This window comes from Chanodichthys erythropterus, chromosome 8, assembly GCF_024489055.1.
Source record: "Chanodichthys erythropterus isolate Z2021 chromosome 8, ASM2448905v1, whole genome shotgun sequence".
Classification (NCBI taxonomy): domain Eukaryota; kingdom Metazoa; phylum Chordata; class Actinopteri; order Cypriniformes; family Xenocyprididae; genus Chanodichthys; species Chanodichthys erythropterus.
The window spans coordinates 24,704,829-24,716,973 of NC_090228.1; the positions used below are offsets into that span (position 1 = coordinate 24,704,829).

The following is a 12,145-nucleotide window of genomic DNA, read 5'->3' on the forward strand; positions in this document are numbered from 1 at the left end:
ATAGCAGGTAGTGCCAGCTAGTCAAAAGGTCTTGAATAAGTTCCCCTCAAAATGTTTATCAATAAAAGCACAGCATTTTAGGAATGGAAACATCAGTTTATGTGTGTGTATATATACTGATCAGGCATAACATTATGACCACCTTCCTAACATTGTGTTGGTCCCCTTTTTGCTGCCAAAACAGCCCTGACCCGGCATAGACTCCACTAGACCCCTGAAGGTGTGCTGTGGTATCTGGCACCAAGATTTTAGCAGCAGATCCTTTAAGTCCTGTAAGTTGCGATGTGGGGCCTCCATGGATCAGACTTGTTTGTTCAGAACATGCCACAGATGCTTGATTGGATTGAGAATTTGGAGGCAACATCTCAAACTTGTTGTTGTGCTCCTCAAACCATTTTTGCTTTGTGGCAGGGTGCATTATCCTGCTGAAAGAGGCCACAGCCACCAGGGAATACTGTTTCCATGAAAGGATGTACATGGTCTGCAAGAATGCGTGGTACATGTCAAAGTAACATCCACATGGATGGCAGGACCCAAGGTTTCCCAGCAGAACATTGCCCAACACTGCCTCCGCCGGGTTGCCTTCTTCCCATAGTGCATCCTGGTGCCAAGCGACGCACACGCACCCGACCATCCATGTCATGTAAAACAAAATGTGATTCATCAGACCAGGCCACCTTCTTCCATTGCTCCGTGGGTCAGTTCTGATGCTCACGTGCAGTGGAAAGGGGTCAACATGAACACCCTGACTGGTCTGCGGCTATGCAGCCCCATGCCCAACAAACGGTGATGAACTGTGCATTCTGACACCTTTCTATCAGAACCAGCATTAACTTTGAATTCAAGCTTGTCTGTTGGATCGGACCACACGGGCCAGCCGGAGCGAAGGCATTGATGAGTCTTGGCCGCCCATGATCCTGTTGCCGGTTCACCACTTTTTCTTCCTTGGACCACTTTTTGATAAATACTGACCACTGCATACTGAAAACACCCCACAAGAGCTGCAGTTTTGGAGATGCTCTGACCAAGTCGTCTAGCCATCACAATTTGGCCCTTGTGAAACTCGCTTAAAGGTGCTCTAAGCGATCCTGGGCGGAGTAACTTTCTGTTGGCATTCGAAGTGTTGTCAAACAAAACAGAGGCTAGCTAGACCCTCCCTCCTCCTCCTCCTCCCCCTCCCCTCCGTGCTTCCTGAAACAGTCATGAATGCGCATTTAAATTCATTCTTGTCAGTTATTGGCTGGAGCATGTTTATTATGTTTTGTGGTCCAGGCTGCGCCAGTTTGTTTTTATTGCCGTTTTTGGAGCTTGTGGCGACTACAGAGACCGCGTTTTTTTACAGTGTGTTCAGGGGACAGGCAGCTAGCGGATAGTGAGGAGATGTTTGCTGTATGTGACAAAAAAATTTTTGGCCTAAAAATGCGTGATATCGCTTAGAGCACCTTTAAATCCTTCCACATTTTTACTGCTTCTAACACATCAACTTTGAGTACAAACTATTCACTTGCTGCCTAATATATCCCACCCACTAACATGTGCCATGATGAAGAAATAATCAGTGTTGTTCACTTCACCTGTCAGTGGTCATAATGTAATGTTATGCCTGATTGGTGTAAATGGGAGACTTTGTTTTAGCTCAAAATCATTATATAGATTTTTTTTTAATCAACAGACAAGACACATATACAATTCATTAATTTACTTAAATTAAAAAAGTGTACAACACATTATGATTTAACAATATACATTGTTCTATTCAAATCAGAACAGAACATTTCTTATATTACTCTATTTTTGTATATAAATTCGTTTTTAGTCATTTGTCTTCAGACAACCAGAAAAAACAGATAACAAATAATAACAACAATTCACATCTGTCAGATGAACTCTGTTATTTTGCAGTGAAATTATATTGAAAATAGCAAACATTTACACACAAATACTTTATCAACTAGTGCCACATAAAAAAAATTCCAACTTGAGCACCTCCGAATACACAATGACTTTTGGTGCTTAGTTAAACAGCATTTTAATGTAAACTGTGTTTCTTTTAGTATGATTGTGTGAAACTATGATTGTGTGTGTGAATCTCACAAACAAGTCCATGTCATATTGTGGAAGAAAACAAAAGTGACATGTGAAGGCCAAGTATGGTAACCCATACTTGGAATTTGTCCTCTGCATTTAACCCATCCAACACAGTGCAGTGAGTAGTTAACACACAAACACACACACACACACACTGCAAACAGTTGACACACACACCCGGAGCAGTGGGCAGCCATTTGGCTGTGGCACCCAGGGAGCGATTGGGGGTTAGGTGCCTTGCTCAAGGGCACCTCAGTCATTTCTTGCCGGTATTGAGAATCGACCTTTGGGTTACCAGTCTGACTCTCTAACCATTAGGCCATGACTGCCCCCAATTCACCACAAAATAAAAAGAAAACAAATAAGTAATTATATTTTGCATAAAGAAAAGTGTTTTTGTATTGTGAAATTGTATCCCCAAATTTTCATTATCATAATGCAAATAAGTTTTAATCTTTTTTTTTTTTTTTTTTTGCATTACAGTACTGAGAATTTGGCAGATGGAAATGAGCATCATGTCACCAGAACACTATTTTAAAAATTTAAATCAGCATAAATTTAAGGCAGTACAATAAATATAACCATGAGAAATACTTAAAAATATACTATATTACATTATATTATTTAAATATATCATTGTTTTTCGCATACTTACAGAGCCGTCTTTTGCACACGACAGGCGGACAAATATATACGTGGCCACGAATTACAAGGGAATGAATTATTACAATGTGGCCACAGTTTAGTTAAACAAGGGAATCGGATTGATCATAAAACTAATCGGTGGCCACGATATCCATATTTTTTCCAACGTCATGTGCAGGGCTCCGTATAGAACAGCTGAGATTTTTTAAAAGAAAATTTGGGGAAAAGTGTCTTTCTAAATTTTGAGTGAAATATGACCTGGGGCTGGATTCACAAAGCATTCTGAAGAATAAAAGTCTTCTTAACTGCTATTGCTTTCTTATTTTCTAACTTAAGAAAACATACAAGAATATTTTGTATTCCAAAAATCTTTTCTTAAGAATGTTAACTTAAGAATGTTAAGACGTATTCAAAGAATACTTAATTCAAACAATATTTAAAGAATTAAAAAAAAATAAAAAATAAAAATACGATAACCTCCAACCAGTCTTAAATCCCCAAAAGTAAGATGTTCATTGAATTTATTGGGTTGTTTCAAATATTAACACGCATCACAACACTAGCTACATATAGAGTAATACATATTACTAGTATCAGGAATGTGGACGAGCACGCCAATGTGATCGAAGTGACCAATCGATCATGAATCATAAACATTGGCTACGTTTACACGCAACCAATCCATTGACAGCTGAAAAGCCTTCATGTAAACACCTTAATTGATCCAATTGAGCTCGACCCGAATTAAATTTCTGTTGGATTGGGAGGGATGGTAAATTCCTTTTGTAATCGGATTGAGAAGAAATGTAAACACTTGATCGGATTGATACCAAAACTGAGAAAGAACTGCGCATGTGCAGTGACGTAGAAATTTATGTGAAGTGGAGCAGAACTATATATCAGTAAAGGATTTGCAATGGTTGCTTTGTTGCGTCCAGTGTAGACAGCTTCTAGCTAGACACAGTGTTAGAACTTCTTGGAATTTATCTTAAGAACCTTTTTTAAACTTCTTTCCTAAGAATATTTTGTGAATCCGGCCCCTGGACATGTTCTTGATCGTTTTTGTGAAATTCACTCATGTGCTATATCTGTATACTCATAATTAGTGTCTTAGAGCTGATACATTTTCTAAAAGCATTTGTGCCCAATACCATAAGAAAAATATCCCCTTTCCCCAAGAAAAGACCAAAAATGATATTATACCAGTTTTCATGCCCCTGGGCTGGGCTGGTTAGCAGGGATCAAACTGGTCTTGACTGTTTTTTGACCCAGCTTGTGTAAACATCAGTTTGAGACAGACAATGAGCAGTTAAAGAAACAACATTTGGCAAAACTATTAGTTCCCATTCAGTCAGTCACATTCAACATTACGCTGATACTGATGTATTGGGGTCTCACCTGGGAGCCCAATTACCTCCAAGTGGTAACTAAACAAGCCAATGAACATTGGACAGTGAGATTCGCATGCCGAGTCACACCTACCTGGACATGCGGGCATAAATATGACCGGCATTACTCACTTATTATATTTTGCTTTGGAGACGAGCGGTTGTGAAAAGCAATCAACTCATTCCAGTCATTCTTCAACTGAAGTGGATTACTGTACAGAGAAAGAGCAATTTTAATTGCTAAAAATAGTTTATTTCTGATCTCTCCTGCTGGGGTGAGGGCACATACAGGGGTGCTTTGCTTCATGAAAGGGCTGTGCACAGAGAAAAATCTAGATCCCCTCTGTTGCCACCCAGCCTGCTGCTTGTGTTTAAAGTACGGCCATAAGTCTGGTTAACAATTTTAGGAGACCCGAGGGTTACAGTGGGAACTTTTCCACCGGGTAATTCCCCTGGATCTCCCACTCATCTAGTGTGTCGTTAGCTGCCTCGGTCGGAGGGCAATTGTCCTCTGGAGAGGAAGAAAACGCTAAGCTTCCCTCTTTGGCGGTATTTGCTCATGCTGAATTGGATTCAGAGTTGATATTGCCATGCTTGCCCGGGCCGCCATGCGCTCTGACTTGTTCCGAGCGATCATGGCTGGATGATTGTTTTCTGGAGCTCGATGCGAAGGGCGCCCCCCCTGCAAGAAGTGCTCTGGCCTGGCTCAGCCACAATGTCGATCCATCCACAGGAAGGTGATGCAGCACGTCCCCAGGTCGCCACGAAAACCTCTAAATGGTCAGTAAAGCGGCCCCGAGACAGGTGACCATGAGTGTAGGGGCCCGCTCTTTTTCAGGAGCTGGTAAACACATCGCTCCTTCCCTAGGAGGAGGGCCGAGTGGGGAGTGTGCATTCGAGGACACGCTGCTTCCTCATGCCTCCCTAGCCAGTCTCTCATCGGTCCACTGAGCCAGATAAGTGTCACACCAAACTCGCTGCCTCTACTTTAGGACACTGTGCTTCCCAGGTTAGGCCCAGCACTCAATTTTACCTCGACAGACCTTTCCTACGCTTTGCATCGAGGGTCGAGCATATCAGTACAAGGTCCCCCTTTTGGGCTTTCCCTGTCTCCCCACATCTTTACCAAAGTCGCAGAGACTGTCCTTACCCCGCTCAGGGAGGTGGGCATTCACATATTGAACTTGCATATTCAATATCTCGATGAATGCTGAATTGTCTGAATACATTCAGGCAAGAGACAGCAGTTCCACTGAAAAAAATTCAGAGGCTCCTGGGGCATATAGCATCCGCAGGCACAGTAACACTGCTCGGATTGATGCATATGAGACCGCTTCAGCACTGGCTACACAGCCGAGTCCCAAGATGGGCATAGCTCTGCGGCACATTCTGTGTGGCCATCACATATGCAGTGTGAAATGGGCGTGTAGCATTGGGCTCCTGGACAGTTGTTGGCAGTGCTGTTCATCATGCAGCAGTTATGACCGTTGCTTCAGGACAAGTGCGTGTTGGTCCATACGGACAACATTGTGACTGTTGCGTACATCAACCTCCAAAGCGGGGTAAGGTCATGACGCTTCATGCCGTTCACAACCCGGGCAAGCTCAATCATGCATCCAATGTGCTCTCACGACAGTTTACACTCTTGGGAGAATGGAGACGCAAGTATGCATTTCCCCAGCGAGCCTGCTCGCACAGACACTATGCAAGGTCAGGGAGCACAAAGAGCAGGTCTTGATGGTTGTGCTTTACTGGCCCATCCGGACCTGGTTTTCGGACCTGATGCTTCACGCGACAGCCCCTCTCTGGCAGATTCCCCTGAGGAAGGGCCTACTTTTTCAAGGACCGGTCACCATGTGGCACCCGTGCCCAGACCTCTGGAACCTCCACGTGTGGTCTCTGGACAGGAAGCAGAAAAATTAAGTGGCCTATCACTGGCGGTGGACACTATCACTCAAGCTAGAGCTCCCTCTACCAGGCACACTTATGTTTGAAGTAGAGTCTGTTCACTGATTGGTGTTCTTCCTGGCGGGAAGACCCCCGGAAATGCCCAATCAGCTCTGTGCATTCCTTCTTGCAAGAGAGGTTGAAGTGGAGGCTGTCCCCCTCCACCTTGAAAGTGTATTTTGGTGCTGTTGATGGTACATCACTGGGAAAGCACAATCTGGTCATCAGGTTCCTGAGAGGCGTCAGGAGGCTAAATCCTCCCAGGCTCATTCCCAACACCGTGATTAGCTGATGTACCAGCCCCAAGGCGAGCCATGCCCCCTCGGAGTGAGGGGCTCACTCCATTTGGGGTGTTGCTTCCTCCTGGGCATTGGCGCATTGCGCCTCTCTGGCAGACATCTGCAGAGCTGTGGGCTGGGTGACACTTAACACATTTGTGAGATTCTACAATCTCCGAGTGGAGATGGTTTCTTGGTGTCTAGCTTGCAGTGTCATTCCCCTCTAACGGGGGATACAAGTGCCTACTTGCTCTTCAGGTGAGTTCCTCTCATCATAATATCCCACTGGTATGGAAAACTATTTTCCTTGGGCTTACGTGGGGTGCTGGGTAGGTTACGAATGCGTATAGCACAGTTGTCAAAAGGGCATGTCAGCATCTGTATCTCCAACACTTGTCACACATAATTTAGTGGCTGTGGTGCTATCCATAGGAACGCCCATACATCAGTGAACGTGACTGACTGAATGGGAATGTCTAGCTTCTAATGTAACCCCCGCTCCCTGAAGGAGGAAACAGAGATGTTACCTCCCTCCTGCCACAGCCCTGAATGACGACTGAATGGCCGGGATCCGAGTCTCGGCTCCTCAGCAAAACATGAATGAAGTGAGTATTACCTGTCATATTTATACCCACATGTCTGAGTAGGTGAGATTCGTCATGCAAATCTCACTGGCCAATGTTCATGGCTTGTATAGTTACCACTTGGGTGATTGGGCTCCCAGGTGAGACCCCAATAGGCCAGTAGCAATGTAACGTCTCTGTTCCCTCCTTCAAGAAACAGGGGTTACATTAGTAACCTAGACGTTATCCTATTCATTCTGTGCTTCATTAGTGCAATCCAACACAACAGCCAGAGTGTGGGAGACTTCCAAAAGCTCTAGGGTTGTCAGGGGTAGTCAACCCTGCTCCTGGAGGCCTACCTTCCTGCAGACTTCAGTTCCAACCCTGCTCCAATACACTTACCTGCTATACCTTCAACACCTTGATTAGCTAGTTCAGGTGTGTTTGATTAAAGTTGGAACTAAACTCTGCAGGATGGTAGGCCTCAAGGAGCACGGTTCGAGACACCTGCTCTAGAGGGCCTTTGGTACACTGATTCATCTTTGGGAGCTGAGCAACATTCAACAGTCCCTCAAAAATGTGAGTAACTAACAGATGTATGGGAAGACAAAGGATGAACAGTATTTTCTCCTAAAATGATGATCTTTGGAATGTCTTAGATACAAATACATATCCGCTACTTATTAAAATCAACTCTTAATGTTGTAGTATATCTGTGCAATCAACCACTTCAGTTTAGGGTAGAGCAACAAAATGTGTGGCCCACTATAAATACTGTACAATAAAAATTCCTTCATTTCGGTTTCTCTTATTTTCCAGTATGGAACCTATTATGGTAAATTGCAACATTACAGGCTATTCGCATCATATTGCATTTACCACTACAGCATTGAGCAGATGTGATGCTTGTTTGTGCCAAAGGATGTTTTTCAAAAGTTTATACATTAGCTGTTCTGAAATAATCTGACTAAAAGTTAAGCTTTTTCCCTCAATGTTAATTAAACCAAAGCATTTAAAAGTTACACTTTATAGTGGCTGATGAGTGTAAAGGGGTGAATCTCACAAAAACTGAAATTTACAAGTCACATGTTACTTTAACCTCTTAGCATTTTTTTTTCAATGTGACATTTTCTTGATTTTATTCATAATGAAAAATAAACTTAATGAAATTGTAAAGTGCATTTGTAACACAAATGTTAAGTATAATTTAATGTATGCCATTTTTATTTTTGCATTATGTTGTTGAGAATTTGTGGAGGAAACTGTCTCAAGTTTTTAAATATATATTATTTTTACATTATTTTCATTTTGTTTTAGGTGAAATATGATCTGAATATTGCTTTGTGAGATTCATCCAAAGACTTATACTACAGTCACTTTATGAATAGGTTCTGTGAACATCTACTGTATTTAACTTCATTTAGCAACAGTTTAAGTGACAAAATATTATCAAGTAACTGGTGTTCATTTGTAAGACATACATACATGAAATACTTGGTAAAAATGTTCGATAGCACTTTATTTTACAGTCCTGTTCTACATGTTTGTACTATGTACTAAACCTAACCTTAATATTATGTCCAAGTAGTTACCTTATATTACTCAGTACTTGTATAAGTACATAGTTAGTACACATACTGCAATATAAAGTGCGACCAAATTTTCTTATCTCTGTTTGACACCTTTCATATCTAACTAGTGTTTTTAAACGTAAGCAAACCAATCAATTAGCAATGATTCTGCTGACTGCTACGACATTACAGCAATTTTAAAGCAAGGCCATTTGAAACCATTTGAAAATACACTTTCCCAAAGTTAAGTTTGGGAAGATGTTCTGCTAAAAACATATCAAGCACACTTTGCTGAGAGATGAGATTAAGTGAGTTTGTGTGTGTCTGTGTTGTACGCACACAGCAACAATGTAAACAAATGTAAAAAAAAAAAAAATAAAAGAAAAAAAAGGCTTTGTTTATCAGTCTTAAAGGTCATTTACACTGACAGTGATTTGCAGTGACAAAGTAACCAGAAGTCATTTTCAATGAAAGCTGTCGATTTCTTGCAACTTGAAAATCAGCGACCATTGCCAACATAAAAAAGTGAGCAAAGTTCAACTTTATAACCGGCCTCATAACTTTTAGAAATAAAAAGTCATCTTTTTCTAACTGAACACTGGCACAAATGAGATTTGAAAGCTGCATGGCTGAGAAGATTGAATATAAACCAACTGTATGGCGCCTTAAATTGCCAACTCTCATTGAAAATTAATGACTTCCTTTCGAATTGTTGCTGCAAAACACCTAAAGTGTGAACAGCCTTTTTTTTCTTTGTATTAATCAGTATTTTTGTCGTTTTCCAGTACAAAATATCTAAATTTCGTTAAAAGACAAATTTACTTGAGAATCAAAATTGTGTAAGAAAACAAGACACATATCTTGAATTAAGTTTGACAAATGTGTCTTGTTTTAAACAAAAATACTGATTAAGAAAATGTATTCTTGCAATGTTTAAAGTGTTAAAGACCTTCTTTAACACCCCACCCCCACCCCCCGTAACATCTACTAGGATAAAACCAGACATGAAATCTGAATCATTGAGAGATGAGTACAAAACATGAAGTCTGATCTATATGCTCATCTTTGAAAGCCAAAAAGGTCACAGTCGAGCATTACGAGAAGCCGTCCGCATCCCTCCGGTTGAAAAAAAGTCTCTTCTTTGAGATGCAGAACTCTCGCTGGAATGTCAGCTCACTAAATCTCCTGCTGGTCACATCATAAGCCGACAATCATCCAAATTACTGTCAATTAAAGTTAAACAGACAGGAAACACTGGTCCCATACTTTTCCAAACAAGATATCCTCCAGAAGGATAAAAGGTTGAGTTATGTCTCAGGGTTGGCTGTGGTCATGATCTTCATGTACTGGGTGAAGATCGTCTCAAAGGCCTCGTCTCTGTGTATCATGGCACCAAAGACCAGTGGCTACAAGAACAAGATAAAGCGATTCACTGTCAGACTTTACTCAATTATTCATCAAAAACAGACACTTGAATTATTTCAAAGAGGGTGATGTCACTGTAAGAAAAACATCAAATAGCTTTTAAGCAAGATGTATTTAAGGTATATCCAACTTTATCTGCATACATGCATGAAGCGATTTATAATATACAGTAAATCACAACTGTTTGATTGTTTATATCATCGTAAAATGTAACTATATTATCATCCAGCTCTTTATATAAAGTGGGATATATATACAGTATGCTCACATAGGGTGATATAAACAATATAGCAACTGTTTGATTGCTTGTATCCTCCAAAATGTAAGCTATATTATTGCTCAGTACTAATCTGCTAAATGCGACTATAAGATATTATAAACATAATAACATTTTCTGCTTTGAAACAATGTGTATTGTGAAGCACTATACAAATAAATTTGACGTGACTACCTTCTGTGTTGACGGGGTGGCAATAGAGATGCCCATTCCAGACCCAGGTAGAACTGATAAAACTTTGTACTGTGAAAAAGGAAAAGTAAGAGTTATTGAAACAGCATCAGTAGTATATATATATATATATATATATATATATATATATATATATATATATATATATATATATATATATATATATATATATATATATATATATATATATATATAAAATATTATGGTAACAATTCCTCAAAATGATGTCCAACTATGGGAAAACAAAAGGATTATGAATAAAGTGTAGCTCACTTTGGTCCACTTTACAGCTTTTTTTCCATTGAACAATTAAATTGTTGCAGTGTTTATTATAAATGACTTTTCTATGCACATCATTATTAATCAAAAATGGTAACCTCCCCTCCCCCTCGAAGCCACGTCTGTTCTCTTCATGACGTGTGTCTCAGCGGAGGGTGGGAGTAAATATCCTCCACAACTGACTGCAAACTACCATTCAGATCTGCCTCCATTTGGTTAGCAACGCCCACTTTCCTATTGTCCAATCAATTCCTGAACAACAAAATCAAATCCCACCCTCCATTTTTTTCATTCCAGAAGCCGTTTCACTTGGATACACATCACAATAGGAAAGAAAAGATTATCGCAACTATTGTTTCAAGCCGACTTTAAAGAACTGAATCGTATGTTTCGTAAACCTCACAAAATTGTCAAATCAAAGTGACTAGTTCTTCCTCAGATGCGTTCATTTGTATCAACTTCACCGTCTTGGAAACTGCAGAATTTAAATTTAAGTTTGACATTGTTCAGTTTTAGGCTGGAATATACTACAGCACTTTTGCTCTGATTTTTAATCCAGACAAGATGACACTAGTTGCTGAAAGTCAAAGCCAGTCGGAGTTGAGTAGTCTGGGCTCAGACTCTGACATAAAATCTGACAGTCAACGGTCTGATGCATAAAAAGTCTGTGCTCATCAAACACTATGCAGTTTTCTGTGAAATCTGTCTGCTGACAATTGACAGACTGCAGATCTGGGCAAAGGTTGTATTCCATTTCTATGGTATGAGAAAATGTGTGAAAGTATTAAAAATACTTTTTAATATTTTAGAATCTTAGATAAGTAGTTTTTTGTTTTGCAAAAGCAATCTGAATATTTGCAAATTAATTTTATAATAATTATAACTGCACTATAATTGTGTAAAATTATAATTTTAACTCCAAAACTGCTTTTAGGAATTTTAAAATAATTCCTCAATTATTTAAATGAAAATGCATTTTTCATGTGCAGCCAGTGGTGCATTGCTGCCACCTACTGCTGTGTTACACAAAGTCAGTCCTCATATCAAGAAAGTATATGAAGCATAAATAGTCAAAGATCCATAAAGTTAATAACAAAAGCTGAAACAGTCTCATTTATTTCAGTTAGTTACCAATGCAACATTTCTAATAGCCACTTAAGTTTGTCATGTAATATTTATATTTTACTTTATTTAAGCTTTATTTCATTACATTAATAACACTAAACATACCTTCTGTATATCTGTGATGTCCACCAGTTTTATGACTTTGTTCTTCTTTGAAGACCCCGATCTTGAGCTGGAGCTCTCAAAACACAGGTAGCTGATGAAGAGACAAACAAATTGTCATGTAAAAATGAAAAAACAATTGCATGAACATATTCATGATGACATGAAAGAGATCTTTAGAAGAATCAGCAATCAGATACTGAGCAACCGTGTTGGGGGTAACGCATTACAAGTAACGTGAGTTATGTAATCAGATTACTTTTTT

At 39.9% G+C, this 12,145-nt stretch overlaps 1 protein-coding gene across 5 annotated transcripts in view; it reads right to left on the minus strand.

Moving 5' to 3' along the window:
* Window positions 1-1,654: 1,654 nt before the first annotated feature.
* Window positions 1,655-12,145, minus strand: part of gramd4a (GRAM domain containing 4a) — an 87,814-nt gene continuing 77,323 nt past the window's right edge. For all 5 annotated transcript variants that reach the window (XM_067392389.1, XM_067392390.1, XM_067392388.1 and 2 more), the window contains 3 exons: window positions 11,884-11,974; window positions 10,357-10,425; window positions 1,655-9,886 (listed from right to left, as the gene is read on the minus strand). In XM_067392389.1, the coding sequence (XP_067248490.1) occupies window positions 9,788-9,886; window positions 10,357-10,425; window positions 11,884-11,974 (259 nt within the window). In that variant the 3' untranslated portion in view covers window positions 1,655-9,787. The remainder of the gene's footprint in view (window positions 9,887-10,356; window positions 10,426-11,883; window positions 11,975-12,145) is intronic.